The 12,568-nt window shown below is 44.3% G+C and overlaps 1 protein-coding gene across 1 annotated transcript; it reads left to right on the forward strand.

Annotated features, from left to right (window-relative positions):
* Positions 1-1,009: 1,009 nt before the first annotated feature.
* LOC100879499 (uncharacterized) lies at positions 1,010-9,140 on the forward strand. The gene is made up of 2 exons (XM_003707704.3): positions 1,010-2,112; positions 6,040-9,140. Exons 1-2 carry the CDS (start codon positions 1,910-1,912, stop codon positions 6,812-6,814), a joined length of 978 nt encoding a protein of 325 aa, XP_003707752.1. The 5' UTR covers positions 1,010-1,909; the 3' UTR covers positions 6,815-9,140.
* The last annotated feature ends 3,428 nt before the right edge of the window (positions 9,141-12,568 follow it).

Consider the following 12,568-nt stretch of genomic DNA (forward strand, 5'->3'; position numbering starts at 1 on the left):
AAATTGTATAGAAAGAGAGAGCAGGGAAAGAACGAAAGCAGGGAAAACGGGAGGCGTGATGTTTGCTAGCGATACAAGCTAATTGAAAGTGTCAGTGTGGAGATAAGGGTGTTGCATCATGGAGAGCGTGAAAAGAGACACGGCTCCCCTTTCGAGTTCTTTTCTTCTCGTCGATGACCGATAAAAATCGTGCTCACACCCCGCACGAACGACGGAGAATGTGTAACGAGGGGGGACGATAAAGGAACGCTGACAGAATGACAGTCGACCGACTCATTCAACATCGTGTAGTGAATTTATGATCGAGTTAATAACAGAACAAATAGCTGATTGCTCTTGATAACCTATCCATTCGTTCACCCTTCTTCCACTCTTTTTCATTTATACGCGTTTGTTCTTCGATCATTATTTAGTACAAATTAAAAATTGCAGTCATAAATCCAAGACATACATTTGTAGCAAATTCGCGATCATTTCTCCAAGATAGAATACATAGCTTTTTCTGCAGATGAATATATTTGAAATCTTTCCGGAAATTCGACGGCAGCGTAACAGTCGCTTCTTTATGGAACCTGGAATTCACAAAGGTGTTGCCACCAACACATAGCCACTCTTGTCTCGTTTTATACCTCCTCTTTATCGTCTTATCACTGAAGACGTCTTTAGCCATGGTCCTGTTCCCCCTTGCTTCTTCCACAAGACATTGCCAGGACTGATAACATTTATTTCAAGAAATAAGGCCCTGCTCGTACAACGAGCGAACAAAGAGTGAAAATATTTCTGTATTCCATGGTGGTTGAAATACATTAATCGTGCGTATCGTGTTAAAATTCTATGGAACACGTTCCAGTATTAAGAACTATTCTACATATTAGTTGAGGGGCAAGTTAATTATTAATAAAAAAAGTTAAGGTCAGTTCAAGGTTATTGTGTGACCTCCACAGCACTTTTGTCATCAATTATAAGTAAACCAAATTAATTTTATTGATCTCTCAACAAATTCAGATTGCAAAATTCATCAATTAACAAAAGATAATCGATCTCTAAAAACGTGGAACCATAATTGTACTTTCTACGGATCGAAAAAGTCTGAGCACAACGGACCTCGTCTACTTAGCTCCAGTTCGGGAGGCAATACCCCTGCAACATTGTCTTCGGAGGGCATCAATGTCAGCCGGATGCGACCTGACCATCGGCTGCGACCGAAAAGGTGAGAAAAGCAACGGTAGTACGATAATCTGCGTAACAGACACACAACCGGTGGTTCGACTTTGTCAAACGGCTAGTCAGGAAAGCGAGAAGAGGAAGAGGAAACGTTAGCGACGAAGAAGGAACACCTCCACCTGTTGAACGCGCTTGTGTCCTCGGTCCGCCATGTCGGCGAAGGAGCCAATCGTGGGTGTCCATTAGCCGTGGACGATGGTGGGAGAGAAGGAAGATTGCTGGTTGGCCGATCCTTGTTTCCCCGCGTCCCACGGGACTCCGGCTACTCCGCGGCTCACCGATTCCTCCCTGGTTCATCCCAGACCCCGACGTCACCGAGGTCCTGACGGATCCTTGCCAGTCCTCGTCACGGACGGTATCAATCACACTTGCTGCTGCTCGTTCCGCGTCGGTTCCGTTCTACGCACGTCGTGGATGACCTGTTGATGACTCAAGAATGACCCCGTGAGTGGAAACGATGTGGAAGTTCCTTGGATAATCCCGACCGAGTGAACGTTCGAGTCGGATCCACGAAGAAACTGCAGGACTAGATCGTGTTTGTGTTTGGAAGATGAGCATAGTGACAGAAAGAATTTTTGTAAGGATGAGACGCGATACGGTGATCGTATCGAGGGAGGGTCATTAATCGAGGTTCGAGTCGGTGAGGTTGATCGTCTGAGAGGATTCGAAAGATAAAACGATAGAGATGTCGTCGAAAACTCTTCACAATGAACATATCAAGAGACCTATGAACGCGTTCATGGTTTGGTCACGAGGTCAGCGACGGAAAATGGCTCAGGAAAACCCTAAGATGCACAACTCTGAGATTTCGAAGAGGCTCGGGGCCGAGTGGAAGCTGCTCAGCGAGAGCGAGAAACGACCTTTCATTGACGAAGCCAAAAGACTCAGGTGAGTACCATTTTCTTTATTAAATCACTGACAGATTTGGAGAACGTTAGCCATGCTCGCTGACAGTCTTTCTATTTTCTAAAACTAAAGCTATTATTTAAATTTGTTAAGTGGTCTCTCATTAACCCTTGAACGACGGGCTGCCACTGAATGTTCTTCAAATCTGGATCACAATTTATTTGGCTTCGTCATTCTAGTACTTTAAAAACCCTTGTAACTATCTACTGACTACTTAAATTTAAAGAAAATTGTAACTTTTATAATGTAACTTGTACCTATCTCCCATTATATTAATCCTTCTACTTATTTTTTATCATGATGTTACATTGCATCAATGCCACCAACCAAATTCACAATTTTAAGTATGTAATTTTCACCTACAAAATTTTAACAATGCAACCCTAATACTTGTAACTGGGGAAAAAAGTGATACCGGAAGTTGCCCACCTATCGTTTTCAATCGATGCCCAGGATTATTCTTTTGCCCCGCTAATTGCTCTTTAGTTCACGAGTGGTCGAACGAAATTATCGCATCGAAACGTATCTGCAATAACCGAAGGGGGGGAATGAAAAACGAGAAGGGGAGGCCTCGTACTTCATAATACGGTACATTGTTGCTAAATCTAAGGGCGTGCTGCCCTAAGCCAAGGGGTGGAATAGGGTGAACGAAGTGGTATTTACGGAGGTGGAGGGGGACCAGGCCCTTTATTACCGACCCTGAATATTTAATTATTGTTATGAGTTTATTTAGCTTGCCGTGCAGTGAACAGGTCGAAGAGATTTCACGAATGAACGGCACCACTTTTCTCCTTTTTTTACGACTATTAAATGTCGAAGTGTAGAGGGAAGTTAATTCGAAAGAAATCGATGGATTTTTTTACGATTTGTGGGAGATAATGAAACAGTCGAATTTCCATTACTTTGCGTTATTGAATTAACATCTATAACATCTGTAATAAAAATGAAAAGGTTGGTTCTGTATAATTCGACAAATCGCATCGTCAACATTCTTTAAACCCTAATGCCCAAATCCGCATTTTGGCGGTAAATTTAAATACAGAGAGCGGCGAGAAGAAAAGGATAAAGGACAATAAAAGCGAAATAAAATGGAGAATGGTGAACACAGAGAGACGGGGATTAATTTAAAAGAACGACGACAAAATCCAGTTCTATCACGGTTTTTCTAAAGCAAAAATTGCCAGGATAGGCAATTGATAGGAGGTGGCCTGGGGTTGAATATAAACTCACGGAATCACCCGCCATAGCGATAGGGCTCGTAAAATAAATAATGGAATAATAAAGTCGTTTCTTCTAAAGCGCGTCACCGTCGATTCCCTTTCAATTGCCAAGTGTTCGTATTCACTCAGTTTAAAAAACGCACTGTATCGACAAAAAAGATCACTACATTTATACGTATCGGCGAAATGTAACATCGAATCCGATTTCCTATTGACAACTGTGACAGAATTGAAAAAAGCAGGTATCCAAAAATTTCACTCTTTCGATACCTTTTTTATGTTGTACAGTTTGTTTTTTATCGAATGAACAACGTTGTATGTACACAATATTGATTTTTATCTAATTTCGTTTTATATAAACTGTTCATCTGCAAAGTATTTTCTAAGGGTTACCGTTTAATTGCAAAATCCAAGGAATTCATAAACGACTACTGTCTTAGTAGTATAAAAATTGAAAATCGATATCAACTACATACCCCGAAACATTCCCAAAAAGCAAGAGCAGGGTGGGAAGTAAAATTTCGAGCAAAGTGTAACCAACGAATCCGCTTTTCTGGCGGATGGCAGCACCGGTGACGACTTCGGTAACGAGAGGGTGTCTCGACAACGAGGGGGTTACGAGGAACGGTCGTAAAATAAAGAGGAGAGGGCCCGATAAAAGTCGTTTCGTTCCGTTAGAACCACACCGAAGAGCGAGTAGGAACGGGTTCCCCCGTAGCCGTGCCGTCACTGGCCCGACGTAATCTGTCCGTTCGTTCACGGCGACTCACAATGTGGCCCCCGAGATAACAAATAAAGCCCCATTGTCGCAATTGTGTGGATTTAAAAGGATTTGCGCGGCTCCTCTGCCGGCCCGTACCCCTCTCCACCTCGTCGTTCTTGCTCTCACCCTCTTCGTTCGTTCGCTGTGCCGTACTCGTTGCCACTGCTGCTGCCTGTCCGACGATTCCTCCTACCCTCTTTTCGGCGACTTCCTGGTCCCTCGTTCTTCTACTCCGAAGAAACCGAGAAAGAAAATCGGGAGGAAAATGGTGTCGCGAGGGTGGTAACCTCACGCTTTGTGAACAGGAGCGGTTCGTCATGGACACGCTTGGCGACGTTCGAGGGGTGGTCGGGATTAAAGTAACGAGCAGTTGATGTTTGGGGTTTCGGGTTTTCCTCCGCTGTAGTAAAGGGTTAAGAGTCGTATAGATCGCTAACCTGTTCTCGTTCAAATTGTAACGGGGATCTTGCACCCCATGCGGTGGTTGAATTTTTAAAAATTAGAACATCCACAATAATGATCGAACAATCGTGACCCATTAATGATAATATCGTCGCCGAACGCGACGACACGAATCGTGAAAGGTGAACATTCCGCAGCCGAGAAAGTCCGTCGATCATTGGCAACACAATCACGTTTATGACGAATCGTTACACTAATGATATTCGCGTAGCCACCGGCGGACAATCGTGACTAATTGTTATTGTTTCTTGTTGCGGTTGCCGCGAGCGCAACTACCGCGCGGCTTATGTCCACCGATATGATATAACGCGTTGTTTATCGCGCCGTTGGAGAGTGGTGTGGTCGCAAGAGAGTAATGGTGGTGGTTGTGTTGGTAACAACGATGATGGCGGTAGTGGTGATGGTGGTGGTGGAGGGCTCCCAGCGAATTGTAAAGATTACGCCCGATGTTTATGCATTTATGCTGAATTATTGTCGGCGGGGCTTTACCGATGTTTATGCTGATTTACGCTTTGTGCTATCTGCCGGGACACATTGTCCCGGAATTATTATTCCGCTGCGTCACTCTCGCCACGAGAAACCGAAATTTCGGATTTCGTTCGCGAGCTGGAAAATTCACGCCACCCCTTACCACCACCGACATCGCGGTGGGGGTTATTCGATATTTCGTTTCGAAGGAACGTTTTATTCTTGCTTTCTCTACACGCAAGTTCAAATTCTTGCACACTAGACTTTTTCAAGTTCCTCCAGTATATAAAATATAATTTATTTAGGTCAAGTTTTACGACATACGAGACAGACGAACGCTAACTAGTAAGCACACAACCACCTCGAGGAAACAAATCTTACACGAATTTAAGCAGATATAGTGCACGTGTAGCCGAGAGAATTTCGCGCGAAAAAAGGAGAGCTCCCGGCCGTGAAACAGCTATCTCGTTCGCTTTCTTTTATCTACACGAGGCGAAGCATAAATAAGGACTGCGTTTGTGCGCCTCTTGGGTACATAATGGAGTATTATGCGATGGAGATACCACCGGGGTTCTGACTCTGCCCCTCTCCCCCTCTCGCAGCAGCCCTGCTGCGCCTCCGACCGGGGTGTGTGTACAAGATATTTACTACAAATACCCATGGTGGGCCGTATCGTGTCCTAGCACCACGATAATACGTCCCTTTGTACGGATAACAGTGTCGAAAGCAAAGTTTACCGAATTCTAGAGTGTCTCGTAGTGCGATTCTTCGCGCGATAACGAACGACACCTTTATCAAACAGACATATGTATATCGATGGGATTATTGTCTATAGTTTGCGAAAGTCCGATTGACCAATTTGAAGTTCCTTATTTTAAATTACATAATTTATTAGGAAATGAATGAACATTATGTATCGCGAACTGTTACATAATTACACACCCTAATAAAAGATGACGATATCGTTCTGAACATAGCCTAACATTTTCGTTGCAGAGCCCTCCACATGAAGGAGCATCCCGACTACAAGTACCGTCCTCGCAGGAAGCCGAAATCACTGGTAAAGAAGGAAAACAAGTTTGGCTTCTCGATATCGCCGTTGATGTCCTCGGGTGAAACCCTAGGCAACATATCGAGAGGTCTGTTACCTCCTCTAGCGCCTCCGTCCCATCACACCCTGATGAGCCACGAGGACCTCAAGATTCCTCGATTCTTCCCGCCGTTTCCATACCCTCTCTACCCTATTCAGCACAAGCTCGGAGAGGAGTTCAATGGCGGCAAACTGGCTGCAGACTTAGCCTTTCAAGCCCTCTACGGAGGCAGCACCTTTTACTCGGGTCATCAGACGATGTCCTGGCCAGGGCTATCCACGGCCACCTGTATCCAACCTAACTGCGGTTGTCCGAGTCCCCCGAAGGACCCGAAGAGGCCGTACGTGCCCACGAAACTGGAGGACAGATCGTTTCCTAGTCCAGGAAAGCCCGAAGACGATGGATTCCCGTCGGACAGAGACTCCAGCAGGGAGGAGCGGTACAGAAAGATGGACGAGGACACCTTCTCGTCGTCCGTGGACAGACACCAAGAAGATAGGTCCCAAGATCGTTTCTCTTCGTCTTCGTCGTCCTCGCCGACTGATCAGACCGAAAAGGTGTCCAACACTGTCTCCACGACACCGAACACGACGGCCACGAAAGTAGAGAGTCCGTTCTCGGTTCAGAATCTAACGTCGTCCAGCTCGAACTTGAGTGCTCATCACGGCCACGTCATATGAAGGCCGCTTCCGGTTCTCCCGGACCTCAACTTCCGGGGGAACCTGGTACCCGCTGGATGGCCCAGTACCGACTGGTGGAGAGTCCCACCGATGCTGTCCCCGATTCCTCAGGCCACCGTCACGAATCTGAACGCAGCAAAAGAGGACGAGATGCAATTCCAAGTGGATCAACAAAGGACCTCGGTGATGGCTAGGTCCAGGAACATTCACATCGCCAATGTACAGTGATCCCTCGTGAAGATTGCACGATGAAGAATGTTCTATCGGAGGTCTGTGTGATTAAGTCTTAACGTGACACTGCGAGTAATCAAGTAATCGATTTGGACAGTGTAAGAGTTCTTGGAGTTTGAAACTTCGGGAATGCATATGCTAATCCTGCGAAGTCCACGGTGGGTTGGAAACGGACTCGTAACTTGTTGCATTGTGTGATAATTTGACGATTCTACATTTAGTGCTGGCATTTTTTTTTAAGGTATACAGGGTGGAACTAACTTTGATTATCTGGATTATTCTGGGGGTAGATTTACAAAAGTTAAGGTGTCTGACTGCCATTTAAATCGTTCATAATCTATCAGTTCAGATAGTATTACGTTGTTGATGCCTGTTAAAAACACATTGTGAAACTTCATCTGCTCATACTTTAACAAAGAACTTTAAAAGTAATTATAATTGCAAACTGCAGCATAAAAGCATAAAGGTTATATTACTGTTTTAAAGTTGAAACGATCAAAGTTAGTAGGAGTTCCATCCTGTACACAGAACCTTTAGCCAAGTGTTGAAATTTGCATAAAGCTGGAGAATTTTTCAAACGAATCGTCGAAACAGTTTGGTAGTAACTACTCGAAAGCAGTTCGAACTCATCTTCGGACGCAAAAGAGTCCGACGTTCGTTATGCGAGCCGACGTTGGATAGCAAAGCCGAATCGATAACTCGCCACGGCCGAAATCCCACAAAGAGAGAGAGACGGAATGGTTCTTTCTAGCAAAGCTTGTGTGCAGGGACTCGCGGAAGAGTCCAATTTTGATGAGATAACCAACCCTCTCGTGGCACATATTACCGTACACGCGAGCCAAAGCGGAACGGGAGAACAGAAAGAGCCGGTGGTCCATAGAAGAGAGAAAGAGAGGGTGAAAAAAGAAAAAACCCTCTTCGAGCAGAGAGGCAAATCTCTTCTTTGGGACTCGGCCATGCGAAATAAGCCAAACGTTTCTGAATGCTAACGTAGATGCGACACAGCGGACCTGTACACACGTTATATACCCCCCTCGCGAGATCATTTTATTGCGTCGCGGTGCCCAGCGTCGCGCATCGATACCGAAACTACCCGATATTTTATCTTCATGTCTCATATTTTCAGTAATTGGTGTTGCAACAAGATTAAGACTGTAGAAATTTCTGATACAGTAAATTCGAAGTCTCTGAAAATTTTCGAATCCGAAACTAATTTACATGGCCAATAAATGAGTGTACAATTGGTGAAAAAGTAGCGCAACTAAAATGAATAGAAACATTTATCGTTGTGACGCGAAAAAGTGCAACCTCGAAATTTTTTACTGTGAACCTTCAAACGACCGGGCAGCAATGATAAAGCGATCAATTCGGTGAAATTGTTTGCAGATACGGTATTCTGTATACGAATCGTTGAATTCGTTATGAACAAGCCCAGGACAACGCTTGTAGCTGATTTCTCAACGTTCAGTGTCCGTATTTTTGAAATTTTACACGCTTGTTTTGGTCCCGGCTCGCGCCACCCCCGTCGCTCGTATTTTTCAGCCGAAAAATGAAAACGACACGGTATAATGGAACGTAATTTCCGTGGACACTTTCCCTATAGAAAATGTATACAGTAAATGGTAACGATCGTAGGAAATCGGCGTATCACGTGGACCGGTTGCAGGATTATTAAGAAGCATTGTACTGTATCGTATATAAAGAATAGAAACATATCCTTCCACGTATTCAAGTAAGTTCCTTTCGATCGTCGTAAGCTTTTTTTTGGAAACAAAGGAGAACGGTAGCGATCGTATAATCCGTCGAACTCTTTGTTAACACTAGAATAACCGGGACTGTTATCTAGCTTTAAAGTAGAGTTTATGTAATTATGTTGGTTCTTGTTTAAGATGAAAATCTTTTGTAAATTTAGGAATTCCTATGTGGACATGCACACCTCGATAAATTTGAACCTAGTTTTTTTATAAGCTTGGTTGTTCTAGTGTTACATCTCGAAAACGCTGGCTGCGTTGATTCCCCGACATACACGTAATCATTGTTAATTATCTGCTGTAATATAATGCGACATTTGTAAATAAATTGAATCTTAATCGAATGTATTGTGTTGTATCTATCTCCTAAACATTACAAAGTTTAAATGAAAACCCTAAAACATCACAGATTAAAATGTCTATTTTACAATTTCTCTATAGCATAAATCATTAAATTTGAGAAAAATCCTTCGTAGTCACAAAATGATCCTTGACACCGAACCCCGCAAAAAGCAAACCATCTTTGAAAAGGCAGCTCGAATTTGTAGAAGTAATCGGAGGGTATGTGAAGAAATCGTCGACGGAGAAAATCTGAGGAACGAGAAGGAGGAACCTCCACGCCTTTCCTTTCGACCCTCGAACCACCCCTCCATCTCGTCGTGTTTTATTTCTGATAGCGACGCCTCCGTCGCCGCCGCGGGGACATTATCGCCACCGCGAAGGACCCTTTCTTCCCCCATAAAGGCAATCACGCTTTCTTCGTGCCGAGATAACAGCAGAATGGAGAGCCAGAAACGTCTCCGTAAACATCAGCGAATTCCAGGACAATTCTATAATTCTCGCTCGCTCTAACTACGAACCAAGACCATTCGCACCCCTTTCTACTCGTTCAATTTTTCTTCGCGAAAGTTCATTATTATTTGTTAGCGAGTCAAAAACCAAAAAGTCTCAAAATGAAATATGAGACTCTAGATGAAGGTTGAAATAACGTCATGAGAAAATATGTTTGTCAATTCTTTTAGCTTGTAGATACAAATTTTTTCTGTTCTTCATCGAAATAAGTGGCCGCGATTACGGTGTCGAATAGGAACGACCGGAACTTGAAAGAACCGACGTAGACTGGAAATGCGTGGTGGGTGTTCCGATTCGAAAGTGATTACATTTGACTTGGATTCGTGCCTCCTTACAGCAAAGGCAGCCACTGCCGCTACAGAGCCCCGGCAACGAGGACATTCTTCCTCGACAATACCTCCCACAATCGAGCGAGCTGCGCTTCCGCGAATACTAATGGAGAACGCCTAGACTCCTTTGGCCAGCCAACATTCGCCACCCTCGCCACCCTTTCGGCAACCCCTAGAAAACTTCTACCGAGACATCCCTTTTCTACGAGAGAATTCATAAACGATAGACTTTTCCTACCGAATGTTGCGTTTTTTTTCGACGAAGGGATTTCTAGGAATATTTAATGAAATTTTTATTGCACATTACATTCGCTTACCAAAAAAGAAAACCCTTTCGAAGATAAAAAAATGGAACGTCGAACAATCGATAACGCTACGTACGTATCCTCGACAATGTAGGGATTTAAAAATCTTTTGGAATCGCGGTTCGAACTAAGGAGAAAGGGGGTGGAGAACTCGAGGACGGCGTTTCTCGCGAGTGCAAATTATTTTTCACGTGGCAACCATCCCCCGATAGAGGCTCAGGAATCCATGCACCAATGGATATGCAACGGAGGCAAAACATAATGCAACGTTCGCTTCTCTCTTCTCTCCGCTCTTCTATTTCCCGTGCCAACAAAGGAAGGATTTGTCGCGAAGCGAAGCTCTGCCGCCGACAAAACCTTACCCTCCCTCCAACCCCTCTTCACCTGTCTATTCGTACGCTTTGTAAAGCTTTTAGCCCATTACGAGAGCGTACGCGTTCGGCTCGTCGATTGATGTAATGCTATTCTAGCACGTGAGCATATTTATACTTATGCATATTCCTTCGACGCCACTGAATCGTGCGTACACGATTAATACGTACACCATATTATACTGTCATTGGGGTGCGGTACACGTACATCTATTTTTGTATTTTTGTTTCCTTTCGGGGGATTAATGTTCACGATGCAGGGGGTTGTGTAAAATGAACCACCAGTTTGGAGAAATACGAAGGGACAGTTTTAAGTACGCCGACTCTTAGAACGAGTAAATATCCATAAGAGCACAGCTCGTATTATAAGATATCCTTCTCCTACGTCGTCCTTTTTTTAAAGAAATCTACTGTGCTGCATGTTGGTAGCGTCTAACCGTTTGCACATTGATGAAAGAATTCCCAGTAATGGATCGTTGAAGAAACGATAATAACCGAGTCTGATCGAATTTGTATATTTGTCAAATACTTATCGTGGATTACTGGCACGTTTCAGTCGCTTCTATTACCCTTTGAATCGATTCAAACTCTCAAGTTCCACTTCTGTGGTACACTATCGATCTTACCGATGTCTCAAAATTTTAACCGATTCATAAAACTACTCTTGGAGCTTCCCAAAATCAATACACCAAATGACTCTAAGAACGCTTAAAAAGATTTCCAAATACAAATTTTCAAAATCGGTCAGAACAGTGGTCCGATTTTTCTCTGTGAAAAAGAGGTTGCCCTAAAGGGACCCGATAAGTCCGTGGAAAATCGTCGAAAGGAAATAAAATCAATTTCGTATCGTACGGGAGAAAAAACAGAGTTAGGGTAAGAGGTGTCTGCGGTACACGGTGGAACCGGAAGGAAGAGGCACAAGAGGCTTCGGAGAAGAGGAGAGGATGCAGGAAAAGCGGAGAGGCTGGAGAAAGGATGTACGACTGCATCGAGGCACTTTCGAAATATCAATTTGAAACAGCCACGGCTATAGGTATGCGTCATACTTTCCACCGGCCATTATGGCCGGCTTTCCATTTTTATTTATATTTACCGCGCCACGGGAGCTGGCAGCCCCTAACAGCCGCGATTTTAGATCCGTCGCTCTGCGGGTCAACCGTGGAAACGAGAGGGAAAGCCGGAGAGAAACCATCGCGTCCTCGATGCCAACGATATTTTACGACATTTTGTTTCCAATCCGCGGAAAAAGGTGTCGGGGCATCACCGGGCCTTATTCGACTTTTACGACCTTAAATCGTGACGAAGTGTCCCTGGAATGGACCTTTTTATTTTCCTCGCGAGAAACGATGACGATCGATTTTCCCGTCTCGTTCGTTATTATACGCTCTTAAGTCGCTTAAATTTCCTACCCGTTCAACTCTTCTTTTTTCGTTAGTTGAAAATGTTCTCGAACATTTATTCTTTAACTTCTTTGAGAAATACAGAGGAGTTGGAACCGACAACGTTCACGAATCTCGGTGTCATGCTCCGTCAATTTATGGACTTTACTTCCCAAGATCTTACGACCCTCGTTCTGGGTGCTCATCTTGACCGGAAGTTGGCAGGGCGGCGACCGTTGGCCGCTTTCGGTTTTTCAATTTCGCATAATGTCTGGCATGGTCTATCGTGTTCGAAAAACGTAGTCGTGATAAGATAGCCAAGGTGGCCAATACCAGGGGAATTTACGCTGGGCATAAGTTTGCCTTATATATGAGCGTCCACGGGAAATGCGACGATCCTATCGGTCGAAGCCGGGTCATGGAGATCCGTCCGTGAAATGTTGCCCCGGCTACTATTTTACTAGTTTCTCGGGTAGCTGACGTGTTCGAAAAGCGACCTATGCTTCGCACATACCCGAAAACGTCGGGAACGAATG

This window comes from Megachile rotundata, chromosome 11 (assembly GCF_050947335.1).
Source record: "Megachile rotundata isolate GNS110a chromosome 11, iyMegRotu1, whole genome shotgun sequence".
Lineage (NCBI taxonomy): Eukaryota > Metazoa > Arthropoda > Insecta > Hymenoptera > Megachilidae > Megachile > Megachile rotundata.